We start from the raw sequence: 25,262 nt of genomic DNA on the forward strand, positions 1-25,262 counted from the left end.
GGTGCGTACATACCACACGGCCCTTCACCTTGCTGGAGGGGGCTTGGGTGTAGCCGGACTTTTTAATAGCAAATGTGAAAACAAAAACCTTACATTATACAATAGACTGTCCCTAAAAAATGCTCCAAAGCAGCACTTCTCCTGTTCCTGAAATTAAAAATAAATTTCTCCTGAAGGTCCACCATGTAATGTACAAAGCCCCCTTGATAAGAGCAGTTTTATGGGGCTATTTGCCCTGCAGCCCCCGGGGAGGCAGACGGAATCCCAACAGCACAGCTCAGCAAACACAGGACTTCAGGGGCCAGTGCTGTGCGGCCTGAGAGCCTGGCTCTCTGCCGGCCTGGCCTCAGCCAAAGGTAGGTTTCACAGTTTCGAAAGAAAAATAGTTTTCCTTCAGACAACAAATACTGCTTGTTCTAAGTCATGATCTTAATAGCCATTTGGTGGCAATGAGAATAAGTTTATATTAAACTAAAATTGTGCAAAGTTGCTATGTTTTTGCACCAGAGTCTATGATAAGGAAATGGTAGAAGGCAAATGTTTTAGAACAATTAATGGGAGAAAATAAATAAATAAATTGAGAAAATTACTCCATTAATCTAATTTTTGCCTGTAACTTTGCAATAAGGTAATAGAACACCATTAGCCAGCTCATGGGAGAGTACCTCTGGTGGACACATCAACATTCAAGCATTATATGTATGACATAATCTGAGCTTATTTATAATTCATTTCATTTAGTACAGATCAATCATTCTAATAATCGAATTTCCTGAAAATGAATAACGTGCTTGGCATCTTTTGATTCCATGAAACAAATATATTATTGTTTCTAGAAAAGGAAGTTTTTAGTCCTGCAGAGAAGTGCTTAGGAGATGAACAGCCTCCAAGAAACTAATAGACTTATTACATGTTGCTAGTTATTAAGGCCTGCTTTGAGAAATTACATATTAATGTCTTACTAGCTCGCTTCGTATTTTATGGAGCGTTGTCATATTAACACTCAGTACAATGGACGCTAAACAAAGTTTCTCCCAGGATCTGAAGTCATTGCGACTGTGACTTAGGTTTTGAAACATCTATATTCTGCATTCCCTGGACAAGGTATTTGCTCTAAGGTGCCACAGGAGAATAAGGAAACATAAGCAAATGCTTTCAATGTCCCTCCACCTCTTCCCAGAGCCTGTTTATCCACATTTCCATCCACCTACCTCCTTCCCCAGAGGGAAAAGCCCCCACTTTCTTAGTCAAGACTGAACCCCGCATTTCAGGTCCAGATCCAAACCGACCCCACCCCGCCCCAGAGCCTGTTTCAGAAACCCCTGAATCTCCGAGTGGTAGTTATGACTGTATATATTTGTTGAAACTTACTGCACTATACATTTTAAATGGATGAAAACAGCTCAATAAAATTAAAAAAAAACTGAACTCTGAAACTCTTCTGTCCTTTTCTCCTCTGCCCATAAATAAACTCCAACCTCTGACAAAATAAGCAAAAGCTAAATTAAAAAATGTAATCTCCATGTGCTGGCTGCACAAGCATTTAAAGAGCTCCTACTGTGTGCCAGCATCTCTCTTATGTACTTGGAGGCTGACCCACTAGGCAACTTAGATAATAATAAATCGCATTTTTTTTTTAGATCAGTTTTGTGCCTGGCACTGTGCAAAGCATTTAACATACAGAACCTCGTTTAATCCTCCCAGGTACCCTAAGAAGTGGGTATTGTTACCCACATTTCCCAGGAGAAAACTGAGCCCCAGAAGGGATGGTGACTTGCCCGTGGCTGCCCAAAGGCGCAGTGGGGGGTCTGGACCCCACCAGGGAGGCCCCAGGCAGCGCCCCGCCAAGCTCTCTGCATACGCACGAAGCTGACTGAGGTTCTGGGTTGGGAGGGAATAGAGACGCTCACAGGCTTTGAGCCTTCCCCTCCCTACAGGCTGTCCTCCCTGCTGGGGGTGGACACTGGCCCCCGCCAGGCCCAGGGCCCTGGGGAGGCATCAGACACAGTGTCCTGAATGTGTAGGGCGCCCCCTGTACCTCAAAGCAGGGGGAGCCCAGAGGTGAGCTTAGAGAGATGAACCGCCCCGAGTGGCAGCATCACCAAGTGCTATGCTCTGGACCACAGGCTCTGAGAACACTCCGCCGAGGGAATCGGTGTGCCCCGAAGGACTGAGAGTCCCTGTCCCTCAGTGTTCCCATCTGTAGGCTAAGGAAAATGTCATTTTGTACCGGTCATACTAACAGGAATAACGTGAGAATAGGTGTTCTAGTCAATACATCAAAAGGCATTTCAAGCCTCTGCTTTCCAGGAGAAGTGCTCTGTGGGTCACTGAGAAGTAAAATATCAACTAGAAGAGAACATAAGAAGCCACCCAGAAAGGAGGATTAGTACTGGACTGCGAGTCAAACAACAGCTTCCGGGTCTGCCTGTAACTTGGTAAACTGATTCACTGTTCTTGACCTCAGCTTCAGTTTTATTCCCCAAATCAACAGTCTGTGATTGTAACTATTTTTTGCATTATAATTCTTTTTAATGATGAATTCTATCATTTTTTCTAGCATAGAAGGAAGTTCAAACTGGGCTGGCAGGCATGTTTCCAAGTTTGTCATATATCACATGTCCCTTAACTTCTCTGAAACTTAGAGTCTTTCTTTGGAAAGTAATGCAACAGAGAAGCTGATTTGAATTTTTCCTATTGCTCTAAAATTCTATATGCGTCACGATGGACACGAGTTAACTCAGTTCCTGCCTTCAGGGCACCTTAGGTTAAAAATGTTTCTCTCCTGCTTTTCAGATCAGTCCTTGCTTGTGGAGCTGCCCTTGAGGTTTTGGGGTTTTGTAATGGGTTCCTTAAGAGACTAGAATCAGTGATGCGCAGAGGGCCACTCACTCGCAAGACGCAGTAACATTGAACTTGCCAGAGAAACAGACTAAGACATCTCTGCTCTCCGCCCAGCAATATCCTCAATAGGATCAAGTTACTAAATATCATCATTTTTGTCACTTGCTTCATATTCTATTTTAACATGTTTCCATTCTTAAAGTGTTTCCTCATCTCCTAATGTGTATGTCTAGTCCCCTAGATTGTTTTTGTAGATAATTACTTAAATTTATTTCCATAATTGGAATTTTTTATATATGCTATAAGATTGTTCCAAATTTAATTTCCTTCACAGACATCAAGAGTTTTTCCGGTAACATTTAGTATCTGTCCTTTTCTCATTTAACTGAACAAAATAGTTGTCATTTCTTAAATGTCCATATATTATAGTGAGCACTCTTTCTGGATTCCCTAGTCCATTTCTCTTACAGATTTGTGTATTCCAATATTACCAAATTTAGTTGATTTTAGAGCCTTCAATATGTTTTGACATCGGTGAGGCAAGTATTCTCTTATTAGTCTTTCTCTGCAAAATTCAACTGGCTATTCCCATACGTTTACTCTTCTACATAAAGTTTGAGATGATTTTGATTCAATATTAGATATTGTTTGGATTCCAACTGGAGTTGTGCTAAAATTGTAAGATAACATCGGGGAAAGGGATATTTTTATGATGTTTTCCTATCTAAGGTCATTTTATGTCTGATGGTTTAATTCTTCTTTCAGTTCTTCAGTAAGGTTTTACTATTTGGTAAAAGACCCTGCAAATAAGTCAATAAAAAGTATATTTGAAAAACAATCCTTTGAAAGAAGAGGACAAGTAAAAGGTTTATACAATACAAAGGGCTCTTACACATTTATGAGAGAGAGAGCAATCACCTTAAGAAAAATGCTCAAAGGACAATAGTAGGTAATGTACAGAAGAGTAAATCCAAATTGCTGACAGACACGTGGAAAGATGCTCAGAGTCAGCCAAAAAGCTCTTCAAATTGGAGAAGAAATGAAGTATCACTTTATACCAGGGTTCAGTCTTGGCACTGTTGCCACACCACACAGGGTGACTCTGGGGGACCCCTGCCTTAGCACTGCAGGGTATTTAGCAGAATCCCTGGCTCTGCCCATTAGAAGCTAGGAGCATCCACCCCCAAGCATGCCTGACAATTACAAATCAAAAACCTCTCCAGACTTTGCCAGACGTCCCCTCGGGGGAACAAAATCATTACAGGTGGGGCGCCATTGACGGTCACCTTTCAGACTAGCAAAAGTTTACAAACTTGATTACACCTGGTGCTGGCAAGGATGCAGTGCAAAAAGAACACTTTCATTCGTTGCTAATATAAAAATATGTTATTATAGCTTTTATAGAAAACAACTGGACAATGCCTATTAAATAAAGAATGCATACACCCTGACCCAGCTACCCTACTCCTGGGAATAAAGTCCATAAAAATGAAACAAACAATACCCAGACACAGGCTGTGAACTGCAGCACTGTTGCCAGTGAGCAAAACACTAGAAACAGCGAATGACCACAGACAAGCAGTGCTTGCCTAAATGACACTACCCCCACACAATGGGGTATTAGAAAGAATTAGAGTTGAACTTTATAACAATGGAATGTTTTCTGTGAATTATTCCTGGGTGAGAAACAATTCCACAAGCTGCCTAATGTAAATTATTCTTCTTGCAAAACACACATCCCCTAATGCTTTTCTATGCAGAGAAAAAGATCCCCCAATATTCTATTTACGCCCACAGAATTGGCAAAAATACTTGCCTATCATATACTGACAAGGGCCTAGTGTCCAGAAAATATAATGAACTTTTACAACTCAACAAAAAAGACCAATAACCCAATTCAAAAGTGGGCAAAAGATTTGAAGAGACACTTCTCCAAAGAAAATAAACAAATGGCCAAGAAATACATGAAAAGCTTCTCGGTATCATTAGGCATTAGGAAATATTTATCAAAACAACAAGCAATACGACTTCCCATCCCCTAGGATGGATTTTTTTTTAAAGGGAAAATTGAAAGTGTTGGCAAAGATGTGGAGAAATTGGAGCCCTCCCACATGGGTGGTGGGAGTGTGAAATGGTGCTGGCTCGTGGGAAACAGTTTGGTATTACCAGTTTGGTAGATCCTCATAAATGTAGAATTATGAAGTGACCTGGCAATGCGACTCCCATACACCCCAAAGAATTGAAAACAGATATTCAAACACACTTGCACACAAATGTTCATAGCAGCATTATTCACAATAGCCAAGAAGTGGGAACAACCCGAACGTCCATCAACTGGTGAGCAGATAAACAAAAATGTGTTATATACATAAAGGGGAATACTTTCTAGCCATAAAAAGGAATGCAGTTCTTACACATGCTACAATGTTGATGAGCCTCCTAAATGTGCTGGAGGAAAGAAGCTGGACACAAAAGGTTACATAATGTATGATTCCACTTGTATGAAACACACAATAGCTAACTCTACAGGGACAGAAAGCACATTAGTTTTTGCAGGGGCGGTGGCTGTAGGACATGGTGAACCCGCTAACACTTAAATATGGTTAATGGGTAATCTTACATTATGTGACTGTTACCTCAGCTTAAAATATATCCTGTTTACCTCTGTATTAGCTTCCTATTGCTACACAACAAATTACCACAACCCAGCAGCTTAAAAAATGAAGTAATTTAGCTCACGGTTCTGTAGACAGGTCTGTAGATGAGAAGTCCAGGCAGGCGTGGGTGGTTCTGTTACGTGGAGTTCCACAGGTAGAAAGTAGGGTGTTGGGCAGGCCACTCTCATGGGGAGGCTCTGAGGGAGAATCCACTTCCAAACTCATTAAGGTCGTTGGCAGAATTCAGTTCCTGTGACTGCAGGACTGACTTGCCTCATCCGCGCCGGCCGTCAGCCGAGAATCAGTCTGACTGCTCCAGGGGGACCCACATCCTTGCAACAAACACCCCAACAGCTGGAGCACAGTAAACCCAGCATCTCAGACTCCCTTCTGCTACCAACAGGAGAACATTCTCTGCTTCTAAAGGGCGCATGTGATTAGATTGGGCCCACCTGGATAATTCCACGTTCGCTATGTAATGTAACAATCACAGCTGAATTATCTCCAATTCATGGGTTCCACCCCTCGCTGGAAGGGGTGGGGATTATACAAGGGAAAAGATCATTGGAGGTTATTCACAGAACTCTGCCTGACCGCTTAAGGAAAAATAATAAAAACATAATCTATACAATTCAAAGAACAATTATTACTTGTTAATGCCCAACATTGCAAAAAGGATTTGAGATGCCTAATTGATTTATACCAAGGAAAGGTCTCAGAGGCAGTGACTAACAGACTGACGCAGGTCAGATCCCGACCCTGCTTTAGGGGGCAGAAAGCTGCTGAGGACGGGGAGGCACGCTTCTCCCTCTGGGGCTCCCCGGGTTCTCTTCCTCGGGCCTTCTCTTCAACTAAAGCTCTGAATGGAAACGCGAAGCGATGGCCAATTGTTCTCTGCAGTCAACAATGAGAAGTGGATACTATGACTGGAGTTTAGGGGACTAGATAATCGTAATACCTGGGTTAGAAATTCTCCTTTTTGGTCTCGAGATTCTGGTTATAGGAGACCCTAAAGTCTTTCTGTTTTTGTGGATTATACCTGTTGACAGCTGCCACGTTAGATGTTAAAGATGAGAAGTTGTTTAAACACAAAAACACACACACAGTTTCTTAGCCTTTTGAGGGATGAGGTCATCACACAACATGTAGTCTCTAAATGGAAAAGAAAATAAAGTCTTAGTATTATTACAAAAGTCATTTGACCTTCTGAAGTCTGAAAAGTTCTCAGGGACCCGGTGACAGACTTAAGTACCACCCACTGCATTTCCTCAGGGATTAATCTACTCATTAATTTGGTTCATCACTTGTGCAACCTCAGACACGAATCTTTTCCTTTACTAGAGATGCCGGGGTTCTTGTTCACGCAGCTGAAGAATGAGCTTTACAAACACTCAAGGTAGGAGAGCAAGGGACAGGATTTTATTTAGAGAGAAAGTGACAGGACAGAGCTCCTGGCTAATGCCAGGAGGGGACAAGGGAGTCCGTGGTGGTGCGTTGTCTAGGGGTTTTACAGGGCAGTTGAGGATTTTGGGGAACGTGAGAAAAGGCTTAGGGGTGTGGACTTGTTAAGTGGTCCCTAAATATTTAGAATTAACTTAAACTTCCTGCTCTGATTTCTCCCTGGGATACCGGTGTCTTGGTCTGGAAGCATATCAAAAGGCCACCTGCACAGCTCCCAGTGTGGGCTGAGGTCTTGTCTATTTGCTAAAGAGTAAGTTAAGAATCTTACTTCTTAACTTCCTGGGTATTAAAATGCAATCTTATCTTTAAGGTGGAATCCTTCCTGCCTTTTACTATGTTGTCTACAGCTGGGCCTGCAGGTAAATTAGTTGCCCAGTTTGCAAATCATGTAATTAGGTCTGAAGGAGGAAAGACAGCACATAGGCCTGGGCCTTTAGCATGCTAAGGTGAATCTTACACATGATTACAAATGATCAGCATAATAAAAACATGTGCTGCTCATCTTTATCTGGGGAGTATTAACTGATCTCACTGAAGAATGACTCTAGAGCTGAATGCTTAGCACAGTTTTGGTAGGGGGTTTCCGTGCAGGTAGTTACATTGCTCTGACTGCAGATATCCAGCCTTGCTTTCTCCGGAGGCCCCCACCCGACTCTGGCTACACCCATGGTCCCTGTCTCACTAGTATATTGTTCCATGCCACAGACTTATTTTTGTGCTAGAAGCACCCTGCTTGCAAAAAAGTGTCATTGGCTGCCACAGGAGGAAAATTGCGCTGGATAGATTGTAACATCATTAAGACAAAACAGAGTTCAAAAAATGTTTTCTGTGGGCTTCTAGCAGGATCTGTTACTCTGCAAATAGCGCACCGGGAAAACTTTTAAACGGTGCCTCCAGGTCTGCAGCGGATGGACTGGGACACCGCGGGGCTCAGCGAGGCAGGAGGCGGCGGATGAACCGAGGTGAAGGCAAGCACCGGGGATTTCTGTCCCGCTCTGTCCTTGGGCACTCTGCCAAGACCCCTTGATTTTTTTTATAGAGATTTCACATCCTCGTCCTCCACGCTTTAGTGACGCAGGGTGTCCCGCTCGCCTCTCGGGGACAGGCTGTGTCCACGCGGGGCTCCTCCGCTTCCCACTTGCATAGGGTGAGCGAACAACGCTGCGCCCTCGGCCTGCACCCCGGCGCTCCTCTCCTCCGGCTTCCCGCGTGCCGGGCGTCCGGCAGGGCGGGCGGGGGCGCCGAGCTCGCCCCGCCCCGGTTCCCCCGCGCCCGCCCAGCGCCGCCACTGGCTCGCAGTCCCGGAGCCGCCGACCAATGGGAAGGAGCCAGGTTCCCGGCGCCTCTGCGATTGGCCGTGGGCCGGAGGCGGTGGCCGCGCGCGGGCGGGCGGGTCCGCGGACCGGCGCCCTTCGCGACCGCTGCCGCCCTGGGGCCGCGCGCGGGCCTCGCCGAGGTGGCGGCGGATGGAGGGGCCGGGCCCGGGGCGCTGGCCGGCGGCCGCTCTGCTGCGCGCGGCCCGGGTCCCGCGCTGCTGCTGGCTCCTGCCCACCGCGCTGCTGTGCGCGTACGGCTTCTTCGCCAACCTCCGGCCTTCCGAGCCCTTCCTGACCCGCTACCTGCTGGGGCCCGACAAGAACCTCACCGAGAGGCAGGTACGCGCGGGGGCACGTGGCCTGCGCGCCGCAGGCGGGGGGCATGTTTGGGTAAAAAGGGGGAGCTGGCAGGTTGTGCTCTGCGCCGGGAGATGTGAGCGTGGCCTGCGGGTGGGGACCCGATGCAGAGCGACCCGCTTCCCGGCGGGACCGCCCCGCGCCTGCCCTGTGCGCCCCCGGCAGGCGGGTGTTCGGACAGGCGGCCGGCGGCCAGCGCCGGGTTTGCCCCGGTTTTAGCTGGGAGGCTGCGCCCGGGACCCGCTGCCCCGGAAGGGCGCTCGCATCGTTGCCGCTCACGCTTTTCCCTGCATCCGAGCGGTTGATCCTCAGCTACGTGGGGAGACCTCGGGGAGCCTCGGTCCCGCCGGTGTGCAGAGTGACCGAGAACACAGCCCACGGCCAGGGACTGGCTGGTGGGTTTTCTGTATGTGAGCGTTTGCGAGCAAAGTGCGTCAGAAGGGCAGTTGTCTACTTTAAAAATGTGTTTGGCCCTTAAAGAACCTGGTTAATCTCAGCTCCTGTTCTTTGAGTAAGAAAGACATGTTAACTGGAAAAAGAATCAAACCCGAGGTGCTACCCCAAAACCGAGGTACAGCAGATTCGGCGGCCTCTCCCCCGAGCAGGACCAAGGGCGGACACGGAGGCGTGGTGTTCCTTTCGGGATCCTGGCACATGGTGCCTCCCTGACCCGCCACCCCGCCCCCGTACCCCCCCCTTGCCCCCCACGCACGCACTGCTTCCCGACCCCCGTCCCCCCTCCCCCTGCCCAGGGGCTGTGAGAGTCCCCTCCCACTCCGACCTTACTCCTCCTCCCAGGGGTTTTAGTCGAGCGCGCTGGCCAGTGCTGGCACCCGAAAGCCCATCTGCTTTGTCACGTGCCCTGGGCAGAATCCCGCGGTGTGATATGTCGGCGTGCTCCCTCTCTTATCAGAGGACTTTCTAAGGTGAGTTAAACATGTTCAGAGTGTAGGAATAGAGCAGAGGTGCAGGCCCAGTCGTATTTGCTGATTGTGTGACAAAAACAGCACACTTAGGGTGGTGCAAACTGGACGAGGAAGAGGGCAGAGTTTGGAGAGAAATCTAGCGCTCTGGAAAGGGGTGTCATCTGTCTCCTCTACCGTTTTTGTTTTTGAAAACATTGCACCTGTTCTGCCTGATCTCAGGGCTTTGCAGAATTTGACTCTTACCTCCTTGACGGCCCCACCTCCAGCGGCACCCTTCTGCCCCGGGGCCCACGCTCCGGTTCACGCTGACCTTGTAAGTGCTGATTTCAAGGCTCTCATCTACCAGCCTGTTCTTAAAGATGTGATCTCTGCGTGGAATGAGCTTCCCTCACATATTTAATGACATCAGTTGGCCTGTGACTCATCCTTGAAGGTCCATCTCAAGGCAGCAGCTCTGTATTCCTATTTCCCTGGCCGGGAAGGTGTGCGTGTATATTCCTCACTAGCTTCAGAACCAGAGAACAGAGGCTTGATTTTTTTCCTCATTTTTTTTTTTTTTGGTAATTGCCATACAGCTTGAAAACAGTGTTGTGCAGATATATGCTTACTAAATAGTTGTTTAAGTGTAATTTGATTCTAAAATAAAGTCTAAATCTGGTTAGAGTAAGCTTAAAACAGAACTCTTTTCCCATGACTTTGTGTATCTCAGAAGAAAGCACAGGCAACCTCTGATCCAAGGAGCTGTGCAAGGCACCTTAGGATAAAATCAGTTCCGTTTGCTCACACGCTGGATTCTACCTAAGATAAGGTATTGTCCAGGGCGTGGGAAATAGGAGTCCATTCTATATTGTACATCTTTGCAGGAAGTTTCCCTTCCTGATTCTAAGTATCCATCAAATGGGCATTTTCTGGTGTAAGTTTCTTCTGGGAGGCACTGAAAGCAAAGGGCTCTTCCAATGGCTGAGCTCTGGAGACTGTGTGGTCTTCATGAATGCCCTATAAAAGCACCTCAGTCCGGGTTGTAGCAGCTGCTGCAGATGTTCTTGAGGTAATAAAAGGGTTTGTACTGGCTTTGTTCTCCCAGCGCCAGGGGGGTGGGAGCACGAGGGCCCTGTCCGCACCCAGCGGTCTTCAGGCCCGAAATCCACCTGGTCTCTGTCTCCGCTCAGAGCTCGGGGCTGAGCTCTGTGTAGAGTGACTGAGTCGGTGATAGCTTGTAGCTGGTGGGTGTGGCAGGAGTAGCCTAGCGGCAGGCCAGTCACACCACCAGTTAGCCTAGGGGCCCGTGAGGATCCGGGCCATGGGAACTTGCGTTCTCCCCACAGCCAACTGAAAAAGCCCACACAGGTGATGGGACTGAATTTCCCCCTGAGGTCTTAATGGTGCGAAGCTTGATTTGCTACTTAATATTTCTACTGTATCCCAATTTAAAAAATACATGAAAAAGAAAACAGCAAAAATGCCATTTTCTTATTACACACAAGCAAAAAGGACATCAGCATTGCTGAAATCCCACAGATGGTTACCCTGTCAAGCCTGTTGGGCAGGTTTACCCTCTTTACCTATTGCTGTGCCCCAAAGAAATGAAACCTAAAATCAGAGAAGCCAATCAAAAGTAGGATCAAGGCTTCCTTACCCTGTGGCTACAAGAATGGATGACGATTCCAAAACCTTTATTGAGCCATGTTTCCTCCAGACAGTGTGCTGGGGGCCTACTAGGCTGCAGGGAAGAATTTATTTCCGAGGCCACCCTTAAAGAACCTGTGAAGTGAGGGTTCTCAGCTCTGGCTCAGTTAAAAACTCGCCTCAGGGGGCACGAAGATTTGTGAAGCCCATAGGGAGACGCGCAGCAGCGGGCAGGGGCCGGGCGGCGAGGGCACCGGGGAGGCCGGCTGCACGCGGTGGCTCCAGGTAGCCTGGAGCACTGCTGCGCGGCCAGGCACGCAGCTAGGGCTCCCAGGGTGAGCGCGCCCCGAGTGCCGCCCCGAGTGCCGCCTGGGTGAGTGCTGAGGATTTGGAGCGGGGGGAGCATCTTCCCAGCAGTCGCGGGGGCTGGTGTTGGGACGGCTCTGGCTGGTAAGGGTGAGGCACTGGGGTCTGGGCAGGCTGTAAGGACAGCATATTCCGGGCCTGCTGCTTCACCAGCGGCTCCGTCCTCTCTCTGCCAGGTCTTCAATGAGATCTACCCAGTGTGGACATACTCGTACCTGGCGCTGCTCTTGCCGGTGTTCCTCGCCACCGACTACCTCCGCTACAAGCCCGTGGTGCTGCTGCAGGGCCTCAGCCTCATCGCCACGTGGTTCATGCTGCTCTACGCCCAGGGGCTGCTGGCCAGCCAGTTCCTGGAATTTTTCTACGGCCTTGCCACGGCCACAGAGGTCGCCTACTACTCTTACATCTACAGTGTGGTGGACGTGCGTGTGTACCAGAGGGTCACGAGCTACTGCCGGAGTGCCACGCTGGTGGGCTTCACCACTGGCTCTGTCCTGGGGCAGATCCTTGTCTCGGGGGCAGGCTGGTCCCTGTTCAGCCTCAATGTCATTTCTCTTACCTGTGTTTCTGTGGCTTTTGCTGTGGCCTGGTTCCTGCCCATGCCCCGGAAGAGCCTCTTCTTTCACCACGTTCCTTCCACCTGCCAGGGGACGCATGGCCTCAGGGCACAAAATGGCGGCATCGTTACTGACACCTCAGCTTCTAGCCACCTTCCTGGGTTGGGGGATGTGGAGTCAAAAATCCCTCTCAATACAGAGGAGCCGGTAAGTTTAGCCTTAAATGTGTTATGGTTGCTCTGGGGGCGCTGGGCCAATGCAGACAGAACAGACAGGACACCCCACTCCCCCCAACAGCTAGACTTGTATTCATTTAGATTTCGGCTTTATCCTGAGTTGGTTCACTGGTTCATTCATTCACTGATTTGCAATAAGGTGTATTTATATTTGTGAAAACAAATGTATTTTCTTACCCTGGAGTGGATGACCTCGGAAGTCAGACTGGCCCCACATTATACAGCTGGTGGTAAAGTCACAGAAGCCACACCAGGGCCTGTCCTCTCTTTCTCTGTCCTCCTGTTATGTAAAGAAAGCTCCCAGGACATTTTGCCAAATGAATAGATGGAATGATGCCAGTAAATGATGAATATCTGCTCCCAGTTTGTGAATTGAAGCCCAAAGCAGTCAAAGACAAGTCGCCTTCCTCTCCTGTGTGCTAGTGACGACCACTACTGTGGAAGAGAATCACAAGGGGCGGACTTAAGATGATGAGGGATGAATGTTAAAAGTGTCTATGAAGCTGTCTCTTAGAAGAGAGGTAGGCATCACAGCCACCCATCCATCCATCCTGTCTAGCCAGGAAGATTAACTGCCTCGCCCAGTCACTCACCCTTTTTTATAAAAGCTTTTTATCTTTCTGTCCAGTTAGAAGCGGCAGGGTTCATTCCAGTCACACAGAATCAGTCTTAGCTTTCCTGGGACACATTGGGAAATCAGCCTGTTCACATTCCAGGTCTGCAGCCAGTCTGCCAGTCACAACACTGAGCTCCGTGAGCTTGGAAGGCTGACGGAGAGCGAGGGACCCGCGTGAAAGCCGTCTCTGGCTCTCCACCCGGTCAGAGTGTCCCGGTGTGGCATCTGGTTTGCTCCTCTGCCTGCCCTGTTCTCACTCGCGGTTACCAGCTAGAATCTAGGTTATCGTCCGGCAGAGCCTGGGGTGAACTCATCATGGAAGTCGCCCTGGTTACTAGGGCGCCGGTGGGCAGCATCAGGCAGACCCACAGGGTGAGTCGGCCTGAGATGCTGGGCCCTCCAGTCCGTTAGAGGGTTGCTGAGTCCACGGAGGGTTGGTGGAGGAGGGAAGAGAAGTACAATCATCAGACAGATCTTGTGTAGTAAAAAGAAAGAAGATCGTTTTTTTAATGTTTCAAATGTGTTAAGGCTTTAGCTAAAATTAATATGTATATAAAGGCACACTACATATGTACACATATATATCTAAAACACTAACATTGGACATAGTTCTGAAGATATTTATAGACCAGTGGGTTTTATGTGAGCATGAGTAAGAAACATAGTAAACAGACATTTTATAGAGCAATCAGTACTATTCATAGGTATGTGTATGTTTTGTAGGTAACTGAAACAAAGGTTTTACAACACAATTCAGACACATTCCAATTTATTTTTCAGATCACTGCCCACTAAATCGGTCTTATTACCTACTAACAAGCTGTAACCTACAGTTCAGAAAACTCTGTCCTAGACCAATTTGTTATTTGTTGTTTTATAGATACACAAAATGTGTCAATACTTGACTTGCTGAAGCATTATAAACGTTTAGACTTTGTAAGTGATCCTAAGCACAGGTCATAGAAAAATCAGAGCATCTTAAAGTTACAAGGGGTGGTAGATTCTCAAGACTCTCAAGTTAGAGAGAAGGATTGGGCTCAGATTAGCAGCTTGTGCAGAGTTGCCCAGATGTACTCCTAAGCCTGATCTAAGGGCATATATGACCCGCTTCAGAAAGGGTGACAGCGTGGTCAGACCATCATGTTGTGTTCAGGTCAGGCCTACAGCATCATCAGCTCTGCTGCCGACACTGTATGGTGGGCGGTGCTGCCTGGCAACCGTTTGCGACTGAAACACTACTTTTCTTTGACAAGCTCAAAGGAAAGTCAGAACATGGGTACCGGGATGGCAGTGCTGTTTTAAGCTGACAGGCCCATAACGGGGCCAAAAATCATAACTGCATAGATTATAGTAAAGAAGGATGATGGGTGGTTCAATCCTGACTTTTATAGAAAGGGAAAACGATGTAGGAGCCCAGCCCACGAGGGGCCTCAGCATATGTGTGAGTTCCTTCCAGAGTGAGTCCTGCTTTGGGACAAAGCATGTTGACCTGTAGGAAAAACTACCACAAAGCCCAGATTTTCTTTCTTAACCAGGGAACTGAATTCAGTCTGTGCTTGGCTGATAGCTGGGCCTGATTTATTTTAAGTTGCTCATCCGTTAGAAATGAAGTAAATAAACCACTTCTTTAGCACAGGGCTTGACATGTAATTAATACTGATAAATGATATCTGTTCCTATAACTACACCTGTATTCGCAAACTGGCCTCTTTTATGTTGGTGTGCATCCTGTGCGTGTGCATTGGATTCCACAGAACACTGACAGCAGCAAGATGAGTGTGTCCACTTTGTGTTTGACTGTCATTCCCAGCAGCACGGGGTAGGGGATTGTGGAGAAAAGTAGGTTCAGACCCCAGTTCCAGCGCCCAACAGCAGGGTTTCCCCAGGGCAATTACTTAACTCTCTGAGACTTAGTTTCCTCATTCATGTATGTACCTTACAGGGTTGTTTCAATTATTGCATGAGGCACCATAGAGCTTTCAAATGAGTATTCATAATAGGTAATGTTTCTGTCCTTATCATTACACACGAGTAATCAAGAAGAGCTTTGTACCTTTGCTCTAGATAGTTATTTGTGAGGCTGGGCATAATCTTTCCTTTGATGAGTGACCGGGTCTGCTGGGCTGATGGAGGCTCCCTGGAATCTGGTGCTAACTCTCCCCTGATTCTTGAGTCAGGCCTCTTGACTGTGGGGACTGTTCGAGCAGGTGATCACGAAGCGCTCCTGAGCCCTGAAGTCCTGAGTCCTGAGCCTCACCTGAAGGCATTCCATCTTGTCTTCTTCCACTTCGCAGCATGACACAAACCGCCTTTCTCCTGTCCAGGCCCCCATGTGTGCAGGAACACATAATACTATAGAAGCGGCTTGATTGTAGCCATCAGTCCTTGGCTTAAATCTTCACAGTTGAGGCATGAAGCACTCATTATCTTTTCCTGTGTACTTTCCTACTGTATGTGGAAGAACATCCCAGACTCCCGTGGCTTACAGGACCCCATACGATCTGGCCCCTGCTACCTGTCTGGCCCCGCCTCCTGCTGCGCTCCACGAAGCACGGGCCTGAAACACAGCGAGCGTGTTCCCACTCAGAGCGTGAATCGAGAGTCTCTTTGGGCCAGGACTGCCTTCATTCTGACTCCCATGGCTGGTTCTGCTGTGTCACTCAGGTCTCACGTCAGACCGCAGCTCTTCAGAAAGCCATTCGGCACTTGGCAGTCGTTACCTTTCCATACAGTCACTTGCTAACGCTTTCCTTCCTACTAGTGTTCCCACGGTAAGCTCTCCTGTGGGTGTGATTTTCATCTGTCTCCTTACTAGCATGTAAGTTCAGAAGGCAGGGGCTTTTCGGCCAGTTTTCCAGTGTTTAGAACATGGGGCACACAGCAGGGGGACTCGTGATACGTGCTGGTTGCAGTGAGTGACTCACGATTAAATAAGAGTACAAGGGAAACCAACGTAAAGCACTTGCTGCATGCTGAATAATACTCATTTTATTCTCCCAGTAGCCTGTTAAAATAAGCATTAATTCCCATTTCATAGACAAACGCCTATGACTGGGAGATGCTTCTCACCCCTGTGCAGGCAGGTGAGCTCTTGCTTCATGGTCCTGTCTTCTCAGCCCCGTTGGCTCTGACCAGGGTGCTGATCCTGTGCTATGAATCTGGTTCATGATCTCATTTAATTCTTGGGAAAACTGATGCTGGTGTCGCTGTCTCCATTCACTGGTGAGGGAACCGAAGCTACGTCAGGCCACCTGCCTACAGGTGCACAGGAAGTGGCGGTCAGAACCACTGCAGTGGACGCTGCCCGCCATCCTTGGTGGACTGAAGTGATTCTCCAGGCTTTTTCTTCAGTAGTGTCAGACCCTTTCTTAAAATGAAATCGGAAACTAGATGCTCATCATGAAAACAAGTAGAAATGGAGTGTAGGGAGGGCGTTAAGCAGAAGGAGGAAACAGCGCTCATTGCAGGCAGATTATCCTAGCATTTTAGGGAGAAATGGCCTGTATTCACCTATCTGCAACAGTCACCTTACAATATATAGGTAATAAATATATCATCTTAAGAGGGGATAAAAAAATCTCTGTACTGCTTTTATAAAAAATATTCAAACTTCATTTTTAAATAATACAGAAAACTAGATTAAAAGAATTCAAAATCATCTGAACTGTTATCAGTATTAATATTTTAGTAACCTTTCCAAACATCTCTTCATATAGATGTATATATACATTGTAGAGTAAACGAAATTAAATGGAATTTTATTTAAAATAAAAAAATTTTGTTTTTTATTCATTGTTAATGTAATACTCATCTTTCTATGTCTTTTCAAGTCAGAATAGCCTTCAGACTCCAAAGAAGTGAAACCCCAGTGGTGCAGGTGCCTGGGAGGCCTCTCCTGGGGTGGGTTCTCCCTCCCCAGCAGGGGGCCCTGGGGCCTAAAGCCAGAAGCCTATGGGACTGTACGAAGGTCATTGTTTTTTATTTTTTAACCTCATCTGTGGTCACAAACTCTTCCCGCTGGCTATTTCCAGTCAGGCCCTGCTGTAGCTGCCTCAGCTGAGGTGGAGGGGTGGGGGTGCAGCCATATGTGGCATACCTGTCCCCTTTACAGCCTGATGCCCTTGAACTTGAGAAAAGTGTCTCCCCTGAAGGAAGAGTAGTCAGGGCGGCTTGTACCAGCTCCTAGCGAGCTGCTAATGCCCAGGCCTCCAGGAGATGCCAGGCTGAGGAGCAAAGTGAGTGGGTGGCAGGCAGGCAGGAGTGTGTCCTCCAAGTCCCCGGCTTTGGGCAGAACCACCTGCTGCGCTTCTGCTCTGGTGTCCTTTGCTTGGGATGCTGTTGTGCGTTTTCTCCCTATTCGATCCTTACCTGTCCCCAGAGTCCTTCTCAGATGCCAGTTCTTCCATGGTGTGTATTCTGGCTTCTCCCTGAAGCTGGCCGTGCTCTGTTCGTCCCCACCGGCTGTGGCGCGCTCCGTACGGCTTCACTGCGTTCCGGGTGATGGGATGTCCAGGGGAAGGGCAGTCCTCTTTTCCCCATGGGAGAGTGTCTGGTGTGTATAGGAAGAGTCAGTATCAGGATTGTGTCCTTCCAAAGCACTTAATAAAAGCAGCAAACTTTTTCTTGAAAATTTCCATCCTAGCCACTGCTCTGACTATAGACGCGTCTCCCTCTGTGTAACAGCTGAGGAAGCAGTGGCAAAGAATCACGAAATGACACGAACTTGATATTGTGAACACCCCACCATCCCTGTGGAAAGGTTCTACTTAAAGGAGAGGGGCGGGCAGCAGGAGGGAGTGGTCATGGGACGTCTGGAGGGTCTCAGGATGCCAGGCACGTGGCCTCCGACCAGGGCGGCAGGCCGACTCCTGCCTCGCGCGTGCTGCTTCACGGCCACGTCCCCTGTGGTCCCTTTGGGTCCCTTCGTTTTGCTTTTACATGTTGCCTGTGCTCTGAGAAGGGCTCAGAAGTCAGGGCGGACTTTGCTAGAGGAGGCCTGATAACACTGGGGCCAGAGACGCCTCCCTGGTGCCTGGAGTTCGGCGTGACTTCACGGGGGTGGTGTGCAGCTCAGTCATGTTCTGGTTCGCTCGTCGTGAGCGCGGCAGCCTCACCACTTCGCTGTAATAGTCATAGTTCCCATTGTATGAATATTGGGCGATATAAAAGCATAAGGAAGAAAACAAAATCACCAATCATCCCGCCGCTGGGTGGAGCACTGCTGGTCAGGTCTGGCCTCTGCGCTGCCCATACTGCCCACGGCTGCTTGGTGAGCCTGGGCGCTGGTTCCAACGCGGCCTCCCGCTGACGGACTCGGGCTGCAACGGGGTCTTCCTGGCTCTTGTTACTGGTGCTTCCGTTGCGTGGGAAGGCGTGGAATGTCACCTCCCTGGGCGGAAGCACTGATCTCTGACCGTCTTTCTACCTTCACTTCGTAGATGACACATCCTTTGCTGGGTTGATGGCTCGGGGCTGTGGGAGTGTTTATAGGGCAGTGAAAACTTCGTGCCACAATGTGCTTTTTTCCACAGAAGGAGTAAATGTAACTGCTAAGAAATGTGTGTGTGTATAAGAATAAGCAGGTGGTCTTTTCGTTTCTTGAGTTTTTTTTTTTTATTAAGGCATCATTCATATACAATGTTATGGAGGTTTCACATGAGCAACGTTGTGGTTACTACATTCACCCGTAATATCAAGTGCCCCCCACGTGCCCCATACAGTCACTGTCCACCAGCACAGTAAGAAAGCAGTTGGTTTTTACGAGGAAATGGAGAAAAGCCCGTCAGGCAGGATGTCGAGCCTAGGCACCTGCCTTCGTCCGGTCGCTGTGGTGACGGGGCTTTCTTCCCTTCCCTGCAGGAGCCCCAGCCGGGCCTGCTCCTGGTGCTGAAGGTGCTGTGGGCTGACTTCCTGGCGTGTTACTCCTCGCGCCCTCTGCTCTGCTGGTCTGTGTGGTGGGCCCTGTCCACCTGCGGCTACTTCCAAGTCCTGAACTACGCGCAGGGCCTGTGGGAGAAGGTGATGCCTTCCCGACAGGCTGCCATCTACAACGGCAGCGTGGAGGCAGTTTCCACCTTCCTGGGTAAGCCGTGGCTGGGGGGGCTCCTTCTGGTTGATCCTTCACTCATTCCAGATTTTCTCTCCCCTTCCAAATTTGAAGGGACCCCGAGGAGTGATTTATTTTGAGCTCTGATTTCTTAACTCGGGGGGACCGTCTGTAAGTGCTCAGGTGGAACACAGCCAACTTGGGCTCTTCACTGCCTCTGGGGGGGCCTAAGGTGGTGGCCCTCGGGCCTGCTTCCCTGCTGCGCATTTGCCTGCCTCCCCTGGCACTTCTGCCCCCGCAGGAAAACTTCCAAGTAGCCGCACACGGTAGCTCAGGACAGTGCTGGGGTGTGCTCAGTGCTGCCCTAAGGACTCCGTCCTCAGAGTTCCCGAGGCAGGTGGTCATTACCCCGTTTGGCAGGTAAGGACATTGACAGCTGGCGGCTTGCCGAGGTCGTACGGATGGTAAGGGTAAAGTCAAGGTCTGAGCGCAGTCTGGACTGCGGGCCTCCCGTGCTTGCTTGCTGCCCTGCCTCATAAGGTTTGGGGATGACTTTCCTTGATCCCTGTAAACACTGGGAACCGCCCGGCCCTCGACTCAGCCTTGTCGCCAGCGTCCGTTTACCAGAGGGCATGGCGCCTTTTGCGTGTTCTGGACCTCCCCCCAGCTGGAGGAGATGACCCTCCTGCGCACCCCGAGCTGGAGGCAGGGGCTCCCTCCGACTCTCGCCTTGGCCTCGGCCTCGGGAGCTTTTCCCTGGCGGCCTCCTGCATCTGCTCTTTTCTGCCTCCCTGCCGGCGGCCCCGTCCAGTCTCTCATTACTTCCCAGGGACTCCTTATCATTCATTCCATCAAGTCCAAGTTTCTCTGCCTGACTTTCAAGGCTGTCTGTAATCTGAGCTCCCTTTTTATGAACTTGAAGATCTAAAAATGTAACGATCTAAGCTGAACTTTTAATTTATTCGAATTGTGTTTGTTTAGCAAAGTGACCGGCTACTTTGCCCTTTTGATTTGCAGGCGCCGCTGCCGTGTTTGTGGTTGGTTACATCAAGGTGTCCTGGTCAACGTGGGGGGAAGTGGCGCTGTCCCTGTTCTCTGTCTTGATCGCTGCCGCCGTGTACGTCATGGACACTACGGGCAGCATCTGGGTGTGCTACGCATCCTATGTTGTCTTCAGGACCATCTACATGTTACTCATCACTGTAGCCACGTATGTATTCTGAATGAGAGCAGCATTAGGAAAAGCTAGGACAGGATAAAGTGGTTCCTTTGTAGAGGGAATTAAATTTTCTAGTCCAAAGAGGGACGTGGGAGAAAACACTGGGCTGCGTGTGCATTTCCAGTTTGTCTCCTAAGGGAGCATCTCAGCCGGCGGCCTTCACCTCCGCCCCCAACCCTCCTGTTGTCTCGGGTGTCTGCCTGTGATCTGCATCCGTCAGCCACAAGACACTTCCACTTGGTTGGGAAGGGGATTGACAGCACAGGTGGGAGGAGAGCCACTCTTCGTGTTTCAAGGAGGAATTGTGGGTATCTGGGAAGTAATTCTTGTCTACTCACTGTTCTTTCACTTACTTATATTTTCAGTTTTCAGATTGCTGCGAACCTTAGCATGGAGTGCTACGCCCTGGTGTTTGGTGTGAATACCTTCACTGCCCTGGCGCTGCAGACTCTGCTCACGCTGATTGTGGTGGACGCCAGTGGTCTTGGCTTAGAAGTCACCACTCAGGTGAGATCCCTGTCTGGCACTGAGTGTGTTACGGCTTGATGAGGGTGACAACGTCATATTGAAAGCAGATCAAAACAGTGTGCGCACACACAAAGTAGAAAGTGTCCCCCCTCAGTTGTCTCTCACCCTCGGTTCTTTTCCACTTGCGGGTTTGGAGACCACCATTGCTTCTGATGAGACTAGAACACTTCTGAGTGAGCTAGTCAGCTGCTGGAGCTGCCAGGTGAATCAGGGTCTCCAGGTTAAGCTCTTCTGCCTCCCCGCCCGTGCCGTCTGCCTGGAGCGCTACGCCCCATGAGTGAGGCACCCTCCGCACCTCAGGCCCCCTCTCTCCTTTAAAATGCCCCCTACCCAATACCGGCAAGTGCCTCGCTGTCGGTGAGCAGCCTGATGGTTCCCCCCACATGATGTGCTGAGAAGACCCCCGGCACAGTGGGGAGCCTGCTCATCAGGAGCTGTGCGGCTGCAGATGCCTGTGAGTGTGTAGGGGGGCCTGCTCTGTACTCTGGCCAGATGGGCGGTGAATGAGAAAGTGCCTGTCCCTCCTCCAGCCCAGGCCAGACAGCCCCTCTTACTCCCTCCATACTTACACATCGGTGTTCTTAGAATACAAAGACCCAACATTCTGGCGGCCATTGACTTTGTTTTTCCTGAAGGCATCTAAAAGAGCGGCTGTAAGAATAGATGATGTGCCTCTAGTGCTTGCTGTGTTCGGGCACGTTAGGTAGAATTTGCAGGGGTGCTGGACGGAGTGGGAAGCCTGAGTGTGAGGAGTTGTGTTGTGAGGTCTCGCCGGCAGTAACAGCGCGGCTGAGCTCCGAGGCACGCCGGCGGCCAGCACGGGCCCCCAGCGTCTGGACAGCACCCCGCTGCCTTAGAGGCGGAGGTGGGGGAGTCGGAGTGGGGGCAGAGTACTTTCCATGTGTTTCCCAGTTACCACCAGCAGTAAAAATCTCAAGACCTCTTGGGGGTTAGGTACTTATGTTTGGGGTGGAGGCAAGGAGAGATACTAAGTGCTTATCATCTTTAGGAATGTGGTTTAAACATAGGGAATAGCAGAATTCTGTGGGCTGTGCTGAAACTAACTGCCATGATTAGCAGGTTCCCTACAGGAATGTATTCAAATTGTGAAGAACCTGTCTCACTGACTTAGAGCAACACTCCTTACTGTACCAGTTCATAAGTACATAGTGAGTGAAAAAGATGAAGATGTGATCAGCTATATAGTCACATTAAGAAACTGGCTTAGAGAAGATTCTTATAAAAAGAAATCCTGTCATGGAATACACCTGACTTCCTCCTGTCCTCTTCTGGGGAAGAACAGAAGTTCTTGATCTAAGGACTTGGCCTGTGAGTCGTAGCCCCCCTGACCCAGTGTAACAGTAACAGAACGGAAGTGCAACCGCAGTTATTACAGCATTAGCACTGGCTGATAAACATCGTGCATGATGTGTCCCTCCATCTCTCCCTCCCCAGCCAGCCTGTAAACTAAATACCATGGATTTCATTTGGGGAGTGAAGTAACGCGCACTGGGGCAGTCAGGCCTCTGCACACCACGCCTGCGGCCTCTTTGTATCCTTAGCTCCTGGCACACCGTGGAAGCACCCAGACTGTTGGAAGGTTTATTGAGAAACTGAATACACCTCTCATTATCGAGTGTGTTCTCATGTATGTAATGAAACTGTGCATTTCTAATGGTGATTTTATCAACTCTTTCTCCCCCATCAGTTCCTCATCTACGCTAGTTACTTTGCACTCATTGCTGTGGTTTTCCTGACTAACGGCACCATCAGCGTTATCAAGAAATACAGAAAACAGGACGGTCCAGAATCAGGTCCTCAAGCAACTACTTCATGAGGCACTGCTGACTGACGGCACGGCACCTGAGCCTGGGTGGATTTAAGTTTTTTTTAAATGTGTATTTATGAATGTGCATTTCATGGCTTCAGAGCAGCCAACTGACCTGACTTTGTTCCTAGAGTTACATAATACTGTTCAGAGGAGCCAGAAGTGAAGTTTATGTCACAAATTATTTATGAGAGCTAATTTAAGGATTACTTTTTTTTTTAAATTAAAAAGTGAACTTGTTTTTGAAAATCAGGTGATCAAGGGCACCAAGCAGCACATGGTGGCATATACTTGATAGCAAGTGAGTTGGGTGTTTCACAGGCCAAGTACTTCTGTACCTGACCAGCCAGAGCTTGACCTGGTCGCACTACGGCTCCACAGGGGCCACAAGATTTTTCACAGGTCAGGATGGAAGTGTGTTCTATCAGCACCTAACTGTTCAACGTAATTCTTAGGTTTGTTACTCAGAAGCATTTGTGTTTCTACAGATGAAGGTTGTTGCTATCACTGGCAATATTTGCTCTGGTTTGATGTTCAGTCCTGTAAGGAGTGTCATTTCTGATTTTAAGTTATTTAAAAAAAACTCATTGTCTGAATGTTCTCCGTTCCCATCCTGACAGTTATGTGCTTGTGTAGATTTTCTTTTAATACATTTTTGCATTATTCATATACTTCCTAGAGAAGCTCATTTAGTTAGAATATAGAGTGAGTATTGAGGCCTGCTGATAATCTAAATGAAGAGACCTAGTCAGGAAACAAGTGAATTTGCTTGTCTTTCATTCCTCAGTATGAAGGGCTGTTCAGTCCATGATAAAACTTAGTCAATTGGCTAATTATACAACTAGCCCATTTGTATTTGCATCCCCTTTTACTTCCAAAATAAAACAGAAAGATCTTTTTTAACATAATTTCATCCCTATTTCTAATTTACATGTTACTTGTCCTTATCCAAGATAAAGGTGTCCTCAAGAGTTAGATTATCCCAAGGTTTTTTTTCCCTCAGAAGTTGAGCCCTTTTTAAATTATTTCAGTGGCACAAAAAGCAGGATAGACTTGATTCCTGCATTTGTACACTAAATTTGACTTTGTTTCGGAGGGTGGAACATCCTGCATATTTGCTTAAAATAACTGTTAGTGATTCCATCTCCAGGGTTCTTGAAAAAATGTCATTCTGTATACACTTAATTATGAAATCACTCTACCAAATGGCTGCTAGTACAGTGTATGTGAGATATGAAAAGTACTGTAACAGCCTATTCTGTTGCCTTACCTTGAAAAAAATCTAGGGTAACTTTTTTAGAGTGACATGGATCAACAGTGTGAATAATAGTACCAAGATTCCAAAACTGACATAGTCATCTGATGTGAGCAGGAATATTCTAGAAGCAAGTGAATGAGAATCAGACCAGGTCATTTGTATTCACCTTCCTAATTAAGGGAAAGGAAAACGCTAAGGGAATGGGAAGTGATGTCAAAGAAGTAGCAGCCTCTAATTCTACTCAAATATGTAGAAAAGTGGTGTTTGAGGGATCTTATTTAACTTTTTAATAAAATGAGCTACAGTACAATCAAATTGTTCATGTTACCAAAGCACTATTTCCGTGGAATTTAATTCAAAGTCTGTGGCACACAGCTGGACCCTTTACTTATTCAAGGCAGTAATAAGTTCACCTCGTGGTGTGTGGCCATATCTGTACAATGTTAAGCCCAATTTACAAGTTGTATGCAATTCTACAAAGAAGTGTACTTTTTATTCAATTCTATATAGATTGTTATTTTTATTAAAAAACATTTTACAGTACATTTTCCTTTTTAATCAAAATTAGTTATCTTCTGCTTCAGTGGGTTTGGGTTACATTTTAAAATCTTTTAGTAATTTCTCTTGGGACAGATTCCATGTTAAGCCTAACTACCTTGTCATCCTGTTAATTCCTCCATTGCTTTGTGATCTTTACCTTTGACTTGTCTCTCTTCTGTTATTTTCTCAATTTTTTCCTCATACCACACTGCACTGTTAATTTTTCTTGGTCATCATCTTGGTACCTTTCAACTTTATTTTTAAAACATTCTTCCTTTTAGTAACTGAAAAGACCCACATTCCCTTAGATATTAACTGAATTTTTTAAATTAAGGAAATTAAATCAAAACAAGGGCAGAAGGTAACATCCTGTTTTGAAACTTCATGGCCTCTTCGTTCCAGCCCCATATTCTGCTACGCAGGAGACGATCGATCCTCTTGCTGTCAGCTGACAATCATCTATCTGATCATTATATCCCAGAAACCAAATCAATTTTTTCTCACAGCATCCAAATGAATACCTTCCCTTTAATATCCCATTCCAAAAGCTGCTTTCCTTAAGGTGTTTCATTAATTATCATCAAGGACTTGAAAGTTTTCATGCAAAAAAAGTTTTTAAAGATAAAATTTTCTGTCCCTATAGGTGTATCCCCTGTACCTAATGCCTTTCAGATTGTAAGCTTTCTGAGCAGGGACCATGTTTTAGCTTTCTCTTTTGTGGCAGAACACATCCTAGTACCCTATAAATGTTGAATTATATAAATGGTATGTAATGGACTCAATACTTGCCATGTGTACAATAGCTAAATGCCCATTTTTTGGAAGTACATCAACATTAACGTTAAAATGCCTATCAGTCATCTCTAGTCTACTGGACACTT

The 25,262-nt window shown here is 47.6% G+C and overlaps 1 protein-coding gene across 4 annotated transcripts; it reads left to right on the forward strand.

The window, feature by feature from the left end:
- The first annotated feature begins 8,354 nt into the window (after positions 1–8,354).
- SLC19A2 (solute carrier family 19 member 2) lies at positions 8,355–24,384 on the forward strand. 4 transcript variants are annotated; one of them, XR_005062811.2, is made up of 7 exons: positions 8,356–8,617; positions 11,730–12,317; positions 18,822–19,044; positions 20,026–20,218; positions 20,365–20,492; positions 20,593–20,734; positions 22,464–22,599. XR_005062811.2 is itself a non-coding variant. In XM_017668526.3 (6 exons), exons 1-6 carry the CDS (start codon positions 8,429–8,431, stop codon positions 22,590–22,592), a joined length of 1,464 nt encoding a protein of 487 aa, XP_017524015.2. In that variant the 5' UTR covers positions 8,359–8,428; the 3' UTR covers positions 22,593–24,384. The 4 variants fall into 4 exon arrangements, 2 of the variants coding, with proteins under 2 accessions (XP_036879759.1, XP_017524015.2); XR_005062812.2 differs by lacking the exon at positions 22,464–22,599 and having other exon boundaries at positions 8,357–8,617; positions 20,352–20,492; positions 20,593–20,730; XM_017668526.3 differs by lacking the exon at positions 20,365–20,492 and having other exon boundaries at positions 8,359–8,617; positions 22,464–24,384.
- Positions 24,385–25,262: the final 878 nt, after the last annotated feature.

Source organism: Manis javanica, chromosome 14 (genome assembly GCF_040802235.1).
Source record: "Manis javanica isolate MJ-LG chromosome 14, MJ_LKY, whole genome shotgun sequence".
NCBI lineage: Eukaryota > Metazoa > Chordata > Mammalia > Pholidota > Manidae > Manis > Manis javanica.

What these genes read in the sequence shown, in the direction of transcription:
- SLC19A2 (XM_017668526.3), top strand. Translation starts at nt 8,429, where the DNA reads ATGGAGGGGCCGGGCCCGGGGCGCTGGCCGGCGGCCGCTCTGCTGCGC. An exon ending in AGAACCTCACCGAGAGGCAG is followed by an intron (nt 8,618 to 11,729) that starts GTACGCGCGGGG and finishes TCTCTCTGCCAG; the next exon opens with GTCTTCAATGAGATCTACCC. An exon ending in TTACTCATCACTGTAGCCAC is followed by an intron (nt 20,219 to 20,592) that starts GTATGTATTCTG and finishes TTATATTTTCAG; the next exon opens with TTTTCAGATTGCTGCGAACC.